General features: G+C 31.4%; 1 protein-coding gene across 1 annotated transcript; it reads right to left on the bottom strand.

Annotated features, from left to right (window-relative positions):
- Nucleotides 1-337: 337 nt before the first annotated feature.
- LOC130818554 (uncharacterized) lies at nt 338-2632 on the bottom strand. The gene is made up of 4 exons (XM_057684718.1): nt 2543-2632; nt 2265-2329; nt 1025-1471; nt 338-863 (listed from the first exon to the last, which is right to left on the bottom strand). The coding sequence occupies exons 1-4, from the start codon at nt 2630-2632 to the stop codon at nt 338-340; spliced, it is 1128 nt and encodes a 375-aa protein (XP_057540701.1).
- Nucleotides 2633-20992: the final 18360 nt, after the last annotated feature.

Genomic DNA, 20992 nt, shown 5'->3' with positions numbered 1-20992 from the left:
TAAACGTACACAAGTGAAGCTTGGATTGATGAATGATGTTTAACTTGATTAGATTTTTGTGTGTAATAACCACCTCAATGACTAAATGGAGAGGTGTGCATAAGTTGATAGTTACAAAATGTCGTCTTAAATGTTCTTTCCTTTACAAAATGTTGATCCATGTCTACATAATATTGTAATATTTACAAAATGTCTACTTAACTAAAGTTAGACAACCCTTGTGATCCAAAACTATAAGGGTGTTAATTCATTTCTACATGTTGATAATTAATTTCAATCTTTTTGTGGAAGATCATTGAGATCAAATATACCATGAGATAAAAATTGACGTGCTGCATTAAAGTTCTGGAGGAACTTCTAATTGTCTTGGCAACATACCCAACCTGTCTAATCTTTGTTTTCCAATGTGTGGATTCTTGTAATTATTACCACCTCTAGCTTTCAACACCTCTAGCATGCATAGTTGATATTGTATCCACGTGTAGTTCAAAAGTTTTGGTTTAAAAGTGTCGTATGCATCATTGACCGCCTTGATCAAATCTTTGAGGTCTTTCTGGAATGACTTGAATTGAATTGATTGTAGTGCACTAAACAAACCCAAATCTAAGATGTTCATATCTGGACTGGATGCCGGTTGACAAACTAGTCTTATGTTAACTTCATCTTTGTTAGCTTCTTCATTTAATGCTTGATCATTTGTTAAAATATGTGGCTTGATATTATCTTGTTGAATCCAAATATCTTTGACTCCATTTGCTAGCCATTTCAATCTGATTGCTTGTAGAACTTCATTGATTAGTTTATCTCGAATGACATCTCGTGTAACTTTTGTTATTGCTCTGATCTTAGCTGTGGTGTACCTCCTGGTCTATTTACTGACCTTCTTATTGCATAATAAGTCTCAGTGAATGGAAAAATTCCTATTTTTCCATCCCACAACACTTCTTCATCAGTACTAATTTGAGGTCTTGCAACGGCTGCTATAAACATTACTTTACCTATGAAATTTTTGTTTGGCACACACCTGTATGGTTCTTCCTCTTCCCATGGGAATAAATAGTACCTTTGTATTTCCCTACTCATATAGAACCATTTTTCATCGATGTGTACGCCATTATACATCAAACTGAACTTTGGTGGGTTGTCTATAGTAGGTGGTATTATTTGGGATAGAATAAAGTTTAGTCTTCTTATTTTGTGGTTATGAGAAAGTTTTGGTTTAATTGAATTTTTATGGGCTCTAATATTATCAGATTTCATCATTCTATAAACTTGTGAATGCCCAATGCCCAATTGCACTTCCATTGCTCCAATTATGGTCCTCTTTTCAATTGGAACAACATTAAGTAGAGTCTTGTCAAAGACTCTTAGTTTCCTACCAACTCTTCCCCTTTTTCTACTATTTACATCAACTACAATGCCATTTTGCATTGCTGTTTTGGCTGATTCCCAAAGCCTTGCTACTGTCCACCTAGATGTGTTATGTTGCAATGCAATTGTTTTGATTGTACCCCATGGAAAATGTCTATCTGGTTCTTAAGACAAACAAGTTAGTTGCTGTACAATTAACGTCTATATATATATATATATATATATATATATATATATATATATATATATGTATATATATATATATATATATATATATATATATATATATATATATATATATATATATGTATATATATATATATATATATATATATATATATATATATATATATATATATATATATATATATATATATATATATCAAAAATCTAAACTAATTACACTACCAAACACATAAATTAGTTACATACACGGCCACCTTGTTCTTCAATTCACGCATTTCCTCTTTTGTCGAAGTGCGTGTTTTTCTTGGAATGTCGTATAAAACCTAAATACTATATAAAATAATAAAAAAATAAAATTTATATAATATATACATTAGATTTTACATAATATTAAATTAATAATATTATAATTTAAAAATGTAACATACTGTAAAAATCCGACTTACCGTTGACAGAGTAAACAGGGTCATCACAAGGATTAATTTCCAAGAAAACTCAAATCTCAATTTTAAAACTTGTGCAAATGAGCCTTTAGTTCTAAACCATAGCTAAATCAGCTAATTCTCAATCCAAGAATCTATCTAAGTCATAAGGAAATCATACAATTCACTTTAAGTCCAATATAACCAACACAACCAAGTCTATTATACACTTAACATAATCCTAATACAAAACTATAAATTTCCATGTGCTCTGCTCAATATGACATCTTTGGAACTCTAATCAAGTCTGCTAACCCAGTGCTCCCGACCGGATTCGATCTATACACAAACTAAAAGATGGAAGCAACAAGGGATTAGATTAAACTGTATGAGAGGTAATAATCCAAAACAACAAAACACAGTAAATCAAAACAGAAGTTTAAAAGCAACATCAGTTTCCTAGATCTATGTGCGCACAGGGAGTCTAGTTTGAGAGGTGCCCTATAGCTCTAAGGCTATGTCACTCTCGGGTAAAGTTAGTGAATATCTGAATGACAACTCACCTCAAAACCAGGGAGCAAGAGACGATGTCCCACCACTCCGTCAATGACCAGCTCGTAAGCCCGATCCATTGACCCATATAACAATATCATCATAAGCCATCACAACATTTGTCTCAACAATTTTTAATTTCAAAAGAGCTTTAATAAAATTATTTTCAAGAAAAGTAGTCTGGCCAGATCCCTTTAAGGGACTGTTACTGCTCACCAAAGACGCTTCAAGAAGCTAAGTCTATTTCTCCGCGATTACTAGAAAGGTTCCTTGATGACGTCGCCTCCTGAAGCATAACAAACATAACATCACAATAAAGCGTTCGATACTACAAACTAGGTTCATATAACTCATTGCATCTCCTCCTATGACCGCATCGTAGTTCCAACTTCTATTCTAATATTTCTAATTTTAAAGATTGGGCAAGTTCTAACTCCAACTCTTAATATCATCAAAATATATAACCTTACTTTAGACTAACTTATATTCTTGTAAAGATCATACATCTCCACAATTCCCTTTGTAGATTTTTTCCAATTCAACACTTCTATGTTCATCTAAACTCAAAACCAAGAAACCAAACAAGAATAATAAACTATCTAGATAAAAGAACACAGCTAATTTATCCATTCAACTAATGATTTCCACAAGAACCTTAGATACTTTCAAGAACATCCAATCATTCAACATTTTACCATAACCATAATTCTCTAAACTAATACCACGATTATTAGCAATATATCCCAAAGTCTTCATTTTCACTATTCTAGTATCTACTACAAGATCCATATCTTCTAATTAAACAACATATCCAAGAACACTAACTAATCAAAACCAAGTCATTAGAGTAGTCTCCTACTATAATTATAATCCACCCTTAGATTCTCATCATCACATAACTTACTAGTAACACATTCCCTATAAATTTTTCAATTAAGAACTCATCTAATTTACTCATAATTTACTAGTAGCCGCGATGAATACCATTATCTTGAACAAAGCACTAAAAGATAATAGATGTTAGTGCCAAAAAAGCTTTAAAAACCTTAAAAACGCAACTTAACACGTAATTTCAAGCATATGTCTATTGTTTTCAATTCTAACCATTTCAACATAATAATATATATCAAATAGTGTTGTGTGCCAAGTTTCATGCAAAACAAACCTAGTTTGAACTACTTTATGCGAGAAAGTGCCTAAAACGCTTTAAAAACCTTAAAAACGCAACTTAGCACGTAGTTCTACAAAATTCTACGGCAATACTACAAAATTCTAATATGCCATCAATAAATTCTGAAGATTTAATGCTTTCATGCATCCAAGAACGATCTTTTGTCATCCTAAGTGTGATTAATTAATTCAAAACAAAATTATAATCATTTTTAAACATATATACTTATTTATACCAAATATATTTAACCTTAAAAATATATACTTATTTATACTAAACATATTTAACCCTAAATATGTACTTTATATTTTAATTCTATATAACCACTACATTACATTCTAAAATAAAATCATTTAAAATAAGTAACACTGTATACTTCATACTTCATACTTCATATTCTAATTCTATATAACCAAACATATTCTAATTCTATACTTCATACATCATATTAAGCCTAAAAATAAATCATTTAACCCTAAAAATATGTTTATTCTATCTAATTCTAATAATTAAAACATATCTACAACAACAAACTACATTTTTAACAAAATACACAAATAATTAACAAATTAATAACATAAACATGAAAATGTCAAATTCACAAATACTTGATATCTTTAGCTCTAAATTACGAGTAAAACAATAAAAAGATGAACTTGCAAGTTAAAAAACTAAATAAAATTACCTTCAATTCTTGGGTTAAGTAATCTATAATGAAAAACGAAAACAAAATTAGTATAAAAAAAATTAGCCCTAAATATATCGAATAGCTAGCAAAACTAAGGGTTGAATATATTGAAAAGAGAAATGATACCTCAATTTCGTGGATTTTGAAGATGAACAAGAACAATGCTTTGAACAAGAAGTTGAAGAATTCGTGGGTTTTTCGAATAGCTGTTTGTGGGTTTTGAAGAACACAGTAGTTTAGCTATTGTTTCGTGGGTTTAGCAACTGTTCGTGAGTTGAATAACGAGGAAGATGAAGAATTCAAGAGCAACAATAGTGGTTTTTCGTGGGTTTTAGAAGGGTTTAACTAGCTTTTGTTAACTTTTTAATGAAATAGTAGTTTAGCTTATTGAACAAGAAGGATATATGAGATGGGCGTTTTTTCTTAAAAAAATATAATTTACATTATATGCTGCGGTTCTTCAAAAACCGCAGCATATAATGTAATTTTCTTTTTTTTTTTTAAAACTGACTATATGCTGCGGTATTTGGGGAACCGCAACATAGAACCTAATTTTTTTTCCCTCGTTTTTTCATCCTATTTTATGCTGCGTAATTGAAAAACCGCAACATATGTCACGCAACAAATAAGATTTTTTCCACTAGTGTGACAAAAGTATTTACCAAATGAGTTTTTCTAACACAACATTTCAAATTCTTCAATTCATCAATTCATCTTCTTTTTCCTTTTGTCAATATTCTCTTTGTTCTGCGCTTGGCCAACATTAATCAAATGATGGAAACTCTATGTTAGAAGCTCTTTTCCTAACATCCATGAGTTTTCCAACTACATCATTTATTTCCTTCCAAACATTCGGTTAGAGAGCCATTGTAAAATAGTTGGCGATAGAGAGTCTTTCCGCTTTTTCTGCCCATTTGAGGTTATAGCTTGAGTAGCCATTGATTTTAGTCTCTTAAAGTTGTTCATATAATATTGCGTAACAATATCTATATTCCTTTTCATTTTGGTTGATTCCTCAACAATTTCCTGATAAAAAGTAACATTAAACTGTTAGACAAAAACAATAAACTCTAGATTAGCAACATGAAATTGTTAAAATGTAACATTAAACGGTTTGATAGAGACAAATGAGCTTAAAAATTGTTTGAAACAATGAAATTAAATCAATAAAATGAAACTGTTACAAAAGTAACAATAACTATAATATAGAACATTAAACTTTAAAGACCAGCAACATGAAACTCTTAGAAGGAAACATTAAAAGTTTTAAAAGTCTTAAAACATAACAGTACTAAAAAAATTAATATAAAGTTACATCTTTTGATTTATTATGAATGTCCTCGTCGTTATGCATCTTGTAACCTCGGGGCAAAGGGATTGACAAATAATCTTGTTGCAGCACATTTTGTTGTTGAAATTGAATGAAATTCTTGTCAATCTTCTTTCAAGTAATTTAGTATGCAATAGAATCAAACACCCGCAGGCCATTGATCTTGCCTTTAATTCCAATTTAGCTCTCTCTTTCAAAAGATCATTGGTCTAGTGTTGTACTAAAGGTAATTCTTTTGAGGGCCAAACTCCCTTCATACTAAACCTATAATAAAATGCTAATTCCAATATAGAAACATAAACAGGAATGTATTTCAATTCCTTATTTTGTGCCCTTTTCACATTTTTCCTATGCTTTTTTAACACCCAACCACACCAATCCATAGATCCTATTGCATCAACATCATCCAGAGGCTTAGCTAAGCTTCAATGTACTTGCTTATGAGGGGTGGGGGCCAAATAGGTAACCATGACATACATAACAAAGAACCTTTTAAAATCAAGTCCCCCCATCCCTTAAATTAGTCGCAATCTTATCAAACAATTTTTGGGAAGATATTTCCCTACTTTGACAACCATCTAGTTTCTCCCTCAATTGAGCAACTAAATAAGAATCACAATAAAGACATTTGTTTCAGCGTCATATTGTTTGATGAACCAAGGCACAATACCGTGAAAGCTTTTCAACAAATTAACATGCAATAAACCATTAAACCCGATTTCTTTCAAATTTTCTTTTTGTTTCAAGGACATCATATCACCTAAAAGCATAAGTCCCCCTGAATTCGAAAGTAAATGAAAGGATTCTTTTCGCCTGCCACTTAAGGAATCTAAAAATATGTTACTAACAACAAAAATTAAATAAAAAGCAACATAATTATCATCAATAAAAACTCTTTTACAAGATGTATACATAAAGTTGCACGCGACAACAAATGAAACAAAATAATTAAAAAACAACAATTTCTGATCTCTTACTTTTCCTGTTTAATAACAATAGACGTCGAAGCAACATCCTTCTTCAAATTACGCTTTATATATTGCATATTTTTGCCAACAACAATTTTGGACATCTATATAAGAAAATAATTTGTTTAAAAGCAAGCAAAAAAAATAACTTTATATATGTTTAAGTTTTTAAAATTAGAGAACAAATACAAAATCTTTTGCATGCAAAAAAACAATTTCCTACAAGACAATAAATTGTAGGAAAGTAACAAAAAATTCATATTAAATAGTATATAAAATTAAAACAATAGGTTTTGTCCCTTTACATGTCTCGTTTCCATTTTTTTTTATTTTGATGTTGACGTAGAACCTCGTCTACCTTCACTTGCAAGCTTTCCCTTCACTATACATAAAAGTATATACTCCCTTCGTTTTTTTATGTTCTTCCACTATGGGTTTTTCACACATATTAAGGAAGATAGAATCTTTGGTTGAAGTGGGTATTATTTTAATTAAATAATAGTGTGAAGTAATGATTGTATTGAAAGTATGAGAGAGAAAATAAAAATAAAAAAAGGTAAAACAAAAAAACTGATTTTATTAATGTAATTAAAGAGGAGAGAGAACTGTACATGGAGGGAAAATTAACCAACTATGCTAAACTTTCCAAATTGGGAAATTTTAGAGATTCATTCTAATAAAAGGAGGGAACTTAATCCATCCAAAAAAATAAAACAACCATAATTTGAAATTACAAACTCCTTGCATTGGCCAACTTACAATTACATGGATTAAGACCTTACGAATTCCAGACCTTACAAATGGCCATAATTAAGAACTTACAATTACAATTACGAACATAATCTGAAAAAAGTCACCTTACAAAATTCTAGATCAGTCTATAAAGACTGCTGTACAGTACACCAAAATATCAAAACAAACATACTTAGCTGTCTATAAAATCTTGAATTATCTTCAAAAACAGTAGCCTTAACAGTTTTTGAAAAAAAAATCAGTGCATCAGTGTCCTTCAATGGCTTCAGGAAGTGAAGATGAGCAATAGGGGGCTTGGTACTTTGGATCAAATGCATATGATCAAGAGTCCAGTTCAGAATCAAAAGAAGAACCACAAAATATGAAAGAACAAGAACCAAAGCAACAAGATCATCATAAGCCAAGGTTCAGCAATGAGTTAAGGCATCTTATTTTCCAAGAAATGTTGTCACAAAAAGTTAGTGACTCACTTCCTCATGGTACATTTAAATGGATTGCTCAAAAATACGGTTATCATGATAGAACCATAAGAAATTTATGGAAACGAGCAATTCAAACCAAAGAAGCAAACAAGCCATCCGTTGTTGAATCGAAGTACAAAAACGCTGGAAGAAAAAGAGTGGTGGTACCATCAAACATACTTGAGTCTAAACCAATGGGCGAACGTACTTGCATTAGAGATGTGGCAACATGTTTAGAATTGGCACTATCAATGGTTTGGAGGTTGATAAAAAGAGGCGAGATAAATGCACATTCAAATCCATTACACCCCGCTTTAACCGATGCCAACAAAATAAGAAGGGTGGAGTGGATTTTGCGCCTTATCCAAGAAGACACCATTCAAAGACAACCAATATACAAAGCCATGTACGATTTTATTCACGTCGACGAGAAGTGGTTTTTAATAATAAAACGTGTTTAGCTTGTACTTTAACATTTAATCAACTAAATACCTTAAACACATATTTTAAATTCAAATTCAAATATGAAACATAATATATTCAAATGTAATAAAACGTGTAATATATTCAAACTTAATTTCAATATATTTTGACCTATTAAAATATTTCAAAGATAACTTTAATAAACCTTCACCTATTAAAATATTTGAAAGATAATTACGAAACTAACTTTATTGTAAACACAATTATCTTAAAGACCTTTAAACTTATTTCAATACTTATAAGTTTGACCTTAAGATAAACTTAAGTCATTTAAGCTTATTTCAATATTTCGGACTTAATAAATAACAACTATTCACTTTATATTCAATATGATTTTGGACCGACTTAAACAACTAAATATAATTAAATAATTAATTTGTTTAATTAATATGTGTTTTGAATTATCATCATTTAAGAGAGTTAAGTCTCCAGTTAGTATTTGTTACGTTTTTAAATTATAATATTATATATTTATTATTGGTAAAATCTAATGTTTATGTATCATTTAAACTTTTTTAAGTATTTCATATAATATTATAAATTAATTATTGGTAAAATCTTATTATTGGTAAAAAGTTTTCATATAATATTAAACTTTTTTAAGTATTTCATATAATATTAGATTATCATTGGATTATTACATTGTACATTAATCATTGTTTATTACATTGTACATTAATTATTGGATTATTTATAAAATGAAAAAAACAAAAAATATACATATATGCTATATGTTGCGGTTCACCCAAAACCGCATCATATAGTGTATTTATGATTTGAAAAAAAGACTATATGCTGCGGTTTTGGGAGAACTACAAGATATAGTCTTTTTTTTTTTTAACATACACTATATGCTGCGGTTCCCAATAAACCGCAGCATATAGTGCACTTTTGTGCTGCGGTTTAAAACCGTAGCATTTAAAATAGGCCATATGCTGCTATCACTAATGCTTGGGGTCGAAACCGCAAAATATTATGGCAAAAAAACGCAGCAAATGATATTTTTTCCACTAGTGTATATATATATATATATATATATATATATATATATATATATATATATATATATATATATATACATATATATATATATATATACATATATATATATATATATACATATATATATATATATATACATATATATATATATATATACATATATATATATATATATATACATATATATATATATATACATATATATATATATATATATATATATATATATATACATATATATATATATATATATATATACATATATATATATATATATATATATATATATATATATACATATATATATATATATATACATATATATATATATATATATATATATATATATATATATATATATATATATATATATACATATATATATATATACATATATATATATATATATATATATATATACATATATATATATATATACATATATATATATATATATATACATACATATATATATATATATATATATATATATATATATATATATATATATATATATATATACATATATATACACACACACACACACACACACACACACACACACACACACACACACACACACACACACACACACACACATATATATATATATATATATATATATATATATATATATATATATGGAATAACAAGTAAACAAACAATTGTGTTTGATAAGGAACACTCACTTGAATAAAACTAAAGGATATATAAGCAAGTAACACTCACTTAAACTTACTAGGTTGTAATATGAATTTAAGGAATGCTCAACTCAAATTAGAATATTACGAACTAAAATGTATGGAACTCTTACATACACTTTAACTTCATCAAATGTATGAAAAACTCACAATTTGGATAATAATTCATTACTTAAACATAAGTATATAAATAAGAAAAAGTTTTACAACTTTCATTGGAATTACGGTTGAATATTATATTGTTGTATGCATATTTTCCATTATCAACTACGTCTCTATAGGCTTACAAAGCATACGAAAATCCAGAAATTAAAACTAAACATTTACTTGAATACAAACCATTTTAGTAATTGCATAAATACACACTAGAATCCTATGTAAACTTACTAGAATACGAAGCATTTAGGATGCTAAATACAACGACCATTACATAGCCATAAACGACTCTTATTATTGCTAATAAAAATCAGAAATAAAAGACCTTAATATCTTACCATTGAATAACTTTATTTATCCCTTTTTGATGATAGAAAACGTAGCCCAAAAATATGTGTCTTTGGATTCTTCTCTAAATAAATTTAAAAGCTTTGAATGCCCTTTCCAACAACCATATGAATAAGCAATAGAACGACTTTAAATGTTCTCCTTGGATGCTCTTATCCGTAGAATATATTTGATGAAATATAATCAGTCTTGAATTAGCCATATTGAATGACCAAATGAATGATGGAAATTGAAGAGAAAACCAACAATAAACCCTCATAAAAATGTGAGCAATTAATCCCATAAAAGAATGAAACGTTGGCGTTTGGATGTTCATTTCAATGATTATCACAATGAAATGAATGCACACTATTACTACAACTATTAAAATGAAAGATGAGAGAAATAAACATGTGATTTAAGATGAAATCGATAGTTTCCTTATTTAGACTTACAAATCAAACGAGCAGTAATTCCTTAACTTAATTCTTTGATTAACGAATTTAAATGGAAATATTCAATCTTCAAAACTTTTTATATTCAAGGCAAGATAAATTCTCATATTCAATTTAGAATTATTCTCCAACTATTCACCCATTTAATTAGAACCTAAATCATCCAATTACCTAATATAAATCCCCATCTCAAGTGCTAACTTTAGGTAATTTATGTGACTAAAATAACCCCTCAAAACATGGAGCATCCTTTAAGCAAAACTGTGACTTTAAATCATCAAGGATAAAGTTTAAAGCTACCATTCTTTGCCATTATTTGAGTAATCCCGCACCCATGCAATTCAAATGGACCATGCAAGTACATTCACAAGTGACTTGAATAATAAGACTTTAAGTAGACTAAGACTTTGACCACATTTTTGACCATCTTGATATTGACTTCGAATAATCCCAACCTAAATGAGTTTAGTTGTACCATTTTTAGTCATTTCCATCAAACCAAAATTCTTGAAAAATGTTTCCATGCAAAATGAAAAAGTGGTCATGATGGATTTTACATCATACTCTCTCTCTTGAAAAGAATTTGTCCTCAAATTCAAAAGGATCAAACGAAGAGTAACAGATACCATGAATTTATGATAATAAGCTCCGAGATCGAATATCTTGATAACAACTCAAAGCTTTGAACGTGTAGTAAGAAAATTCATCATCATCTCCAACACCTTGAAATTAAAACTCAGCAGTTCCAAAATCTTGAGATATAAAATCAGCAACTTCAAGATCTTTGAATTCAGAACATTGAATATGTGAACACCCGGTTTGATTCGTTTGGGATACGAACCAAAGCAAGAACAATTTGATCTCTATGGAACTTTTTGAAAACAAATAAACTCCACATGGATATCAAGAGAATAGCATAGCTTGTATCATGAACACAAAAATGAGATTTAGACCCATAAGAGTCTCCATTAGTATCATGATAATTCCACCCAAGCTTTGAAAGATAATCATACCTCTTATTAGCTTTACTTAGACTATCCAAAGGATCAACATAATAACGTTGTGATATAATCTAACCAAGTGACAAAATGTCATGAAAAGAATCATAATCAAGCTTCCTCATTAGTGAACTTTCACCAAGCTTCAGGATTATTTCATTTGACAATGAACTATTGCATAAATAATTGGACAACCCCCTTGACAAGGTTTTGTCATCATCAAAAATGAAATAACTAGCATCAGTAATCATCTCCAATTACTCAAAGTAATTATGCTCACAATTATAAATCAATAAGAGTATGAGCATATGATCAAAACATACTTTCAAAAGCAAAGATCTAACACCATAAGGAGAAAATGAACTGGATGTGTCATCCAAATAAGATGAGAGCTATCCACACAAAGTTGTTTCAAGGTTTCGTACCTCGATACCCGGGAACCATGTGACCAAGACTTCATTGCAAAAAGATGGACCACATCTACAAAATGGTGAAGGGATTAATGGTTTGAAAAGGGGGGAGCAGATTAAAGCTAGTAAAGAATAAGTCGCAAAATAAAAGGGAATTCAAAAGCTATAGGTTGACCTAATACAAGCCTAAGAGACTATAAGTGCACACTTGGTAAATAAACAATTAAATTAGAACAAGCTTGTTATTTTTTCTTCTCTTTTTTTTCTTTTTCGTTTTCTCGTTTTTTGTGCAATGGTAATAAACATGCTATAATAACAACATCATGATTGAACAAATTGAAAGATGATATTCCATGTCATTGACAAAAATACTAACAAATTGGTGCTACTAGCTACCCTTGTTACAAAATATAATGAAACAATATGTTATACTACTATGTGACCATGACTATACAAATGGATTGGCGACCTTAAAAAGTAAAGAAATGGACTACAATAAAACTAAACCAAGTGAGACTTATCCAATCAATGAATTCGACAATGCAAACCTCAAAGAATTGCAAAGAAAGAATGGTTTATGGATAAGGTGAGATGGGATGGACAGTGAATGGGAAAAGGTGTAAAGATTTAGAATGTAAATGATTGTGCAAGAAAGTGAAAGATTAAAGGGTCATAAAAAAGGATGAGTTTCGTGTTAAGGTGAAAAGGGAGGGAGTAAGAAGTTAAGGGCATAGGGTAGGTCCAAGCAATCAAAACAAAATATGTCTCTAGTCAAGGCTCCTAGATCATGCCTTGTGCGCTACCTATTCACACCTTAAAAGCCAAACATAATCACATAACAAGGCTCAATCCTCACCCGAGTTAGGGTGCTTGTTCCAACTCAAAGGCGGTGCCATGCCCCTAGGTTCAAGGTGGCCCCACAAAACGGCATCAAATGGTTTACTTGTCGCAAGTCAAGAGTGTGGAGCCCTAAGCCCTAGCGTAATGCCCAAGATGGTCACAAAAAGATAAAACAAGCACACATGGTCAGGGTAGCTAAAAAGACAAACCACAACAAAGCTAATTAATTCAAGCTAGATACCAAATTATCATCAGACGAGCAAGGACCAACAGTAATAGGAGACATGGTGAGACAAAACTTAAAACCTAAGAATGCACATACACATAAACTATTGGGATTGAAGAAATATGTACCCTCCCCCCAAGAAAGTCTAAGTATTGTCCCGAATGCTTTGGACTAGGGAAAAGCTACTGTTGGAATATGAAGAGATGATCAAATGCAACAAGAGGGGGGGGGGTGAATTGTTATGTATTGAGTTGTACTACGTTTTTGCTCTAACTTGCGGAATTTTAACAAACAAAATAAAACTTAAACTTAAGAAGCAAGAAATAAAAAGGAGACAAAGATTTTACGTGGAAACCTTCTTGGCCTAATAAGAAGGAAAAACCACGACCCCCCGGGATTTCAAAATTCTCACTATGTTTAGGCAATCAATTATAATTACACAAAACAATGTTTGCTTCACTTGAAGCTTCTCTACTCTAGGCCTAATTCTCTTTCTCTATTCTCTCTTTCTCTTTCTCTTCTCACGTTTCTTTTCTCTAATTCCCTTAGACTTCCCACAAGTCTAATTACAACAAATCACACATCAACCCTTACAAGGCCAATTCTCAAGAGGATTACAATTAAAATAATTACTTAAGAAAAATATAATAAGTTGATTGGCATGTAAAAACTGAAAATATTTTTCTTGATTTGATCTCCCTTTAATGGACACTCTTGACTCCATTTTGGTTCGAGCAAAGTTCCTTCTATTTATAGAGGGAACAGCCAGCAGTTACCATAAGCATAACGTCCACTATCTCACACATACCTCCACTACCCCACGTTCTCAAAACAAAAGGTGGTGGAATTAAGAAAATGTCCGGCTGTTATTTGCTCAAAGAAAAATCAGTTTCCTTAATGCTAAAAATAGCATAGGAGTTAAAAACATAAGATCCTAAAAAATAGGAGATCTAAATCTAATTAAGAAAAAGTCTTGGGCTATTTTTAGAAAACCTAAAAATAGATTTGCCAACCAATTTATCAATAATTAAGCAATTAAATTAATTCTAAACCATTACATCAACTTAAAAACAGAAAATAATTAATTCGCAATTTTTCAGTTGATGCTATTCTTCAAACCTGCTACGTAGGAACAGCGTACTGTCTCCAGCTTCAACTTCAGTCAGAATGTTCATTTTAGGAACAGTAGACTGTACGTCTACTTTGAACATTATAACACTTATCTAACATCTTGGACATATTAAGACATGTACATCTTCCATGAACCAAGTCATAGGCTTCATCAACGATTCAAACTAAATCGGATATATACCTACAAAACAATCTCTAAAAATATGTTTGTTTATCTAAAAGTGAAGTCATCATCAAAACCTTAAGAGGCCAACAAATTCCCCCTTTTTGATGAGGACAAACTTTATAAACAAACTTAAGTAAAATAGAGTAAAACAAAATTCTTAGAGCATACTAGAGATTAAAGCAACTCTAAATAACTTAGTAAATCAACTCGTTACAATATAATTTACCAAGCATACATAAACCAATTTACTCCATAATATCAAATAATTTTCAAAATTAATTAATCTAAAACTTAATTGAAATAAACTAAAATTAATTAAACTGACATAATTAAACTAACATAATAAAACTAACACAAATTATTAAATATTTTCAACCAAAAACAACTTGAAAACAACTTTACCAAAACAAGTAAATATCCATCAACTTGAAAACACAGATAATCATTAAGCTAGCATACATCAACCATAAATCAACCATAAGTAACCATAAGTAACAATATAAATCAACCAAGATATGTTACTGTGTATTCACTGCTCTCTTAAGTTTGTACATAATCTTCCCCCTTTTGTCATCAATCAAAAAGAATTAGTGATTATCAAACCTCAGCACAAACCATATAGATTTGTCAGTGATGAAAGCAAGAAACAATAATAAGAGTAAGTGCCATGAATAAAAATCATACCTGCATATAGTTAATTGTCACAGACCATTAATAAAAGCAAAGAAAGAAAAGTAGCAATTGTTCAACATTACAACAACAATGTACCCCAGATGGTACAAAGTAAAAGGTGAAATTGTTTGATTAATATTACAGCCAACAAATCATAAAAGTATATGGGAAGAGGGATCAGGGAGCAGTCTCTTCTTCATCAACGAACTCAGTCTGTACTTCTACTGTGTCCAACTTGGCACCAAGACGGCTCTCCATCTGGTTAAGCTGATCAACAATTGAAGCAAGGGAGACATGAGTTTCGTCTTGAAATGCAAGGATGTGAGACTGGAGGTCATTTAGCTTAGAGAGGACAGAGTCTAAAGAAGCTGCAGGGACAGAATCATAGTTAGTACAACCTACATCAGGTGAAGTGTGTGACTGAAAAGGTGGTGGTGTAGACTGTATTGGTGATGGAGGTGGTGATGGATTGTGATGTGGTGATGATGTGGTTGGCTTGGGAGAGGGAGGTTCATTTGAAGTAGGCTCAGGAATGGTTTCAGTGATATCATCAACCATTGCAGCCTTTCGTTTTGAAGCAAGCCTCCTACTCTTCCTTTGAATAGCTTTACCCTTCCTCCTTAATGCAATCACAACCTCTTCATCACTGGAATCATGACAGAGATCATGAGGCACTTCTTCTCCTAAAGCTTCTTCCTCTCCTTGTTCCCCCTCAGTTCTTTTCCCCTCCTCCTGTTCCCCTTCTTCAGTGGGAACAGGCCCTTGTTCTTCCTCCTCTTCTTCTTCTTCTTTTTCTTTTTCTTTTTCTTTTTCTTTTTCTTTTTCTTTCTTTATTTTTACTTCCTTTTCAATTTCTTCTTCTTCTTCATCTATTTCCTCCTCATCAGAACCTATAACAACTACTTTTTCTGATTCATTTACTAACATCCCTTCATCATTCAATTTGAGATGCAAATTTTTCAAACATTTCGCACCTATTTTCATGTTGGGTCCCATTGGGAACTCCAACCCTTCCAATGGTACACCAAACTTTCTGAAAATCCAAGTCAACAGCCCCCCATAACCAACAAAATTCTTCTTCTCAATACAATCAGACAAATGCGATATCATCAATGACGGAAAATTTATCTTTATGTGATTATCCATGCAATAAATTAAGGTTGCATCACGTAAACTTACTTCACTCCTTTTAGAGTTTCGGGGCAAAATAAATCTACGTGCAACATTATACAGTAATTTATGCAATGGAGAAAGAATATTATGACTGATCTTCCCTTTCTTTTGTTCAACCCCCAAAAATTTAAAAATTGTCTTTTCATTAATTCCAGAAAAAACTATTTTTGTACCAACGCAATATGTATCAAAACCAACATTAGGAACACTAAACCATTCCCCCAACAATGCACTGTTAAATTCTATTTTGATGTTCTTGACACTACTAGAACACGTCCCACAATCATTTGAGAAATTTGAAATGAATTCTCGCATACGATTTGGGAAAATGGAATTGCAACTAAAATTTGTCATCAAAATCTCCCATTCTTGATTTTTTAAAATGTCATGCAATTTAGGAAAATAAGTAGAATCATACCAGTACTTGTCTAACCCAAATCCTACAGACATTTCTTTTGCAACTTCTTCAGCACTATTAGGATCAGCAAGCTTCGAACGTTTGACTACTTTGGAAGATGATCCACCTTTTGGTGATGAGATCTTGCGTTTTGTACCAGTAGGTTCAGTAGATTGTTTGGGTGATGCATTTGTGGTTTCTTTGGTGGTGAGTGGTGCAGCATCCAGTAATGGTGGAGGATGAACCACTCTCAGAGGTTTTGGCTGTGATTGTTTACGGGATTTAGGGGTTTTCTTTGAGGAACTTGGGGTTTTCATTTTGAAGTGTTGAATAGATTGAGAGATAGGGAGAAGGACGGTTTCTTGAAGAGGAATTGAGAAGGCGTGTGAAGTGTGAAGTAAGAGAAAAGGTTTAATAATGTGATGAAACGACGGTTTCCTTAAGTCCAATCCCTTTAATGCTCTAATCATAGCGTTTGATATGGAAAGATTTTGAAGAGATGGGATTGAAAACCGTTTCCCATTATTTTTAATTTAAGTTGGCCGTACAAAAAAAATGTGGAATATGAAAACAAAATATGAATAAATAAAATATGAATATGATATGAATATTAAAATAAAATATGAAAACAAAATGAAAAAAATGATGAATAAAAAAAATTATAAAGAAAATAACGAACATATTGCTGTGGTCTGATCAAACTAACAACATGCAAACAAGAAAATATTCATAGTACAAACTTCATTACGTGTTTACCTGATCCATGCAATAATTGATTTTCAATCAAAATTTTGAGGTTGATTCCTGACCCTCCTTTTTTCAAGATGCTTCATTGGAAATTTTATGCAACCAACTTTAGTGGAGCTTGATCATACCAAGTTCCAATCTCATCTTTTCATATTGTTCTCTTGGAAGTGGTTTGGTCAGAATGTCTGCAACTTGTTCATTAGTATTAACATGCTTTAATATAATATTTTTGTTTTCTACATTATCCTTAAGAAAATGATGTCTAATATGTATATGTTTAGCTCGTGAGTGATGCACTGGATCTTTAGATATACATATGGCACTGGTATTATCACAATAAATAGGAACACATTCAAATTTAATACCAAAATCTCTTAGTTGCTGTTTTATCCAAAGCATTTGGGAACAGCAAGCTGCTGTTGCCACGTATTCAGCTTCGGTTGTGGATAATGCAACCGTGTTTTGTTTCTTGGAACTCCATGAAACTAAACAAGAGCCAAGAAATTGTACCATACCTGACGTGCTTTTTCTATTAACTAGATCACCTGCATAATCTGCATCACTAAAACCTTTTAAATCATAAACATCACTTTTAGGATAAAATAGGGACAAGTCGCCTGTTCCCTTCAAATATCTCAAAATTCGTTTGACTGCCGTGAGATGTGATTCTTTAGGATTTGATTGAAATCTAGCACATAAACCAACACTAAATGAAATATCGGGTCTACTTGCAGTTAGATATAATAAGGAACCTATCATGCCTCGATACATTGTTTGATCTACGTTAGTTCCTTTTAGGTCTTCATCTAATCTAACATTTGTAGCCATTGGTGTATGGTTGGTTTTAGCGTTGTTTAGTCCATATTTCTTTAGAAGTTCTTTTATGTATTTTTGTTGATGAATAAAAATACCATTTTCAGTTTGTTTAATTTGTAAACCAAGGAAGAAATTTAGTTCTCCCATCATGCTCATTTCAAATTTTGTGCCCATTAGGTTAGCAAATTCCTTACATAATAAATCATTAGTAGCACCAAAAATAATATCATCAACATAAATTTGAACAACCAAAATATGAGAACCTTTATTCTTAAAGAACAAGGTTTTGTCGATTTTTCCTCTAACAAAGTTATTTTGTATCAAAAACTTTGACAGTCTTTCATACCATTGCCTAGGAGCTTGCTTTAAGCCATATAGAGCTTTATCAAGCTTATAGACATGATCAGGACAGGAGGTATTCTCAAAACCTGGAGGTTGTTCAACAAACACTTCTTCATCAAGAAATCCATTTAAGAAAGCACATTTCACATCCATTTGATATAGTTTAAAATTCATAAATGCAGCAAAAGAAATTAAAATCCTAATGGCCTTTAACCTTGCTACCGGAGCAAATGTCTCGGTATAATCAATACCTTCTTGTTGATTGTACCCTTTGACCACGAGTCTTGTTTTGTTTCTTACAATTATTCCATGCTCATCTAACTTATTCCGAAATACCCATTTCAGACCAATTACCTTCTTGTGTTTTGGTTTGGGTTCGAAGTGTCATACCTTATTTCTTTCAAATTCATTTAATTCATCTTGCATGGCTATTATCCATTCGGAATCCTTTACAGCTTCTTCGTGATTTTTGGGTTCAAGTGATGATAGGAACGCAAAATGAGCACAAAAGTTTCTTAGTTGGGATCTGGTTTGTGTTCCCTTATTCATATCACTTATAATCAGGTCAAGAGGATGGTAACTTTGATATTTCCAAGGTTTGGGCACAAATTCTCTTGAGGGAACAGTAGCATGTTCTGGCTCAACATCTTGATTGGCATTTTGTTCAGCTACTGGATCATCTTGGTCATCTGTGGGAACAGCTGGATTGGGAACAGTCTGCTGGTCCTGTTGTGCTGGCAAGTCCTGGATTTGGTCAGTTTCCACTGCCTCTTCTTGTATTGGCTGTTCACCTGCTGTTCCTGGATCTTGCATTTTAACTCCTTCATCATCATCTTTTAAATTTGCAAGACCTATTTTAATATTATTTGTTTTCTGTTCACTTGTTGAAAAGTTAGTTTCATCAAAAATTATGTGAATAGATTCCTTTACGCACATTGTTCTCTTATTGTAAACTCTGTAAGCTTTGCTATGTGATGAATAACCAAGAAACACTGTTTCATCACTTCTTTCATCAAATTTACCTATATTTCGTTTACCATTCACATGAACAAAACATTTGCATCCAAACACACGAAAATAGGAAATATTTGGTTTAACACCTTTGAGTAATTCATAGGGTGTCTTAGAAGTGATTGGTCTTATTAACACACGATTCAAAATATAGCATGCAGTATTGACGGCCTCGGCCAAAAAATTCCTAGGTAGACCACTAGCAATCAACATGGTCCTAGCCATTTCTTCTAAGGTTCTATTCTTCCTTTCCACAACTCCATTTTGTTGTGGTGTTCTAGAAGCGGAAAAATTATGATTTATACCATGTTCATTACAATAATTCATGAAGTTTGAGTTTTCAAATTCTTTACCATGATCCGGTCTAATGTGAACAATTGAATTATTAGTAGATTTTTGTATTTTATTTGCAAAAGATACAAACTCATCGAAAGCTTCATCTTTGCTTGCTAAAAATAGGGTCCAAGTGAATCTACTATAATCATCAACAATGACAAACACATACCTTTTGCCACTACGGCTTTGTGTTCTCATAGGTCCACATAGATCCATATGAATTAATTCTAACGGTCTAGTGGTAGTCACCAAATTCTTTGATTTAAAAGATGACCTCACTTGTTTTCCTTTGGCACAAGGATCACAAATTTCTTCCTTAAGAAATTTTATAGCTGGTAGTCCTCTAACTAGGTCTTTTGATCTTAATGCATTAATCAATGAATAACTAGCATGACCTAGTCGCTTGTGCCAAAGAAGTGGGTCTTCTTCTATAACGCTTAAACACGTTAGACTGTTTCTGGGAACAGTGTCCAGGTCCACCACATAGGTGTTCCCTTTTCTGATTCCCTCTAGCACAGGGTCTCCTGTGTTGTTCCTAGAAATTATGCATCGTTCAGAAGTAAACTTAATAGAGTTACCTTTGTCACAAAATTGAGAAATACTTAAAAGATTGTGTTTTAAATTCTCGACTAAAAATACATTGTCAATGGCATGGGAACTTGACCTTCCAATCTTTCCTTTGGCGATTATCTCACCCTTCA

Source organism: Amaranthus tricolor, chromosome 7 (genome assembly GCF_026212465.1).
Source record: "Amaranthus tricolor cultivar Red isolate AtriRed21 chromosome 7, ASM2621246v1, whole genome shotgun sequence".
Classification (NCBI taxonomy): domain Eukaryota; kingdom Viridiplantae; phylum Streptophyta; class Magnoliopsida; order Caryophyllales; family Amaranthaceae; genus Amaranthus; species Amaranthus tricolor.
This window is presented reverse-complemented; position numbering and strand designations above follow the sequence as displayed.

Excerpts from the sequence above, each read along its gene's own strand:
- LOC130818554 (XM_057684718.1), bottom strand. The coding sequence starts at position 2,632 with ATGATATTGTTATATGGGTCAATGGATCGGGCTTACGAGCTGGTCATT. Across the intron at positions 1,472-2,264 it reads TTGATTAGAGTTCCAAAGAT|GTGGACAGTAGCAAGGCTTT; the intron begins GTCATATTGAGC and ends TAACACATCTAG. Across the intron at positions 864-1,024 it reads GAAGAGGAAGAACCATACAG|GAGGTACACCACAGCTAAGA; the intron begins GTGTGTGCCAAA and ends TAAATAGACCAG.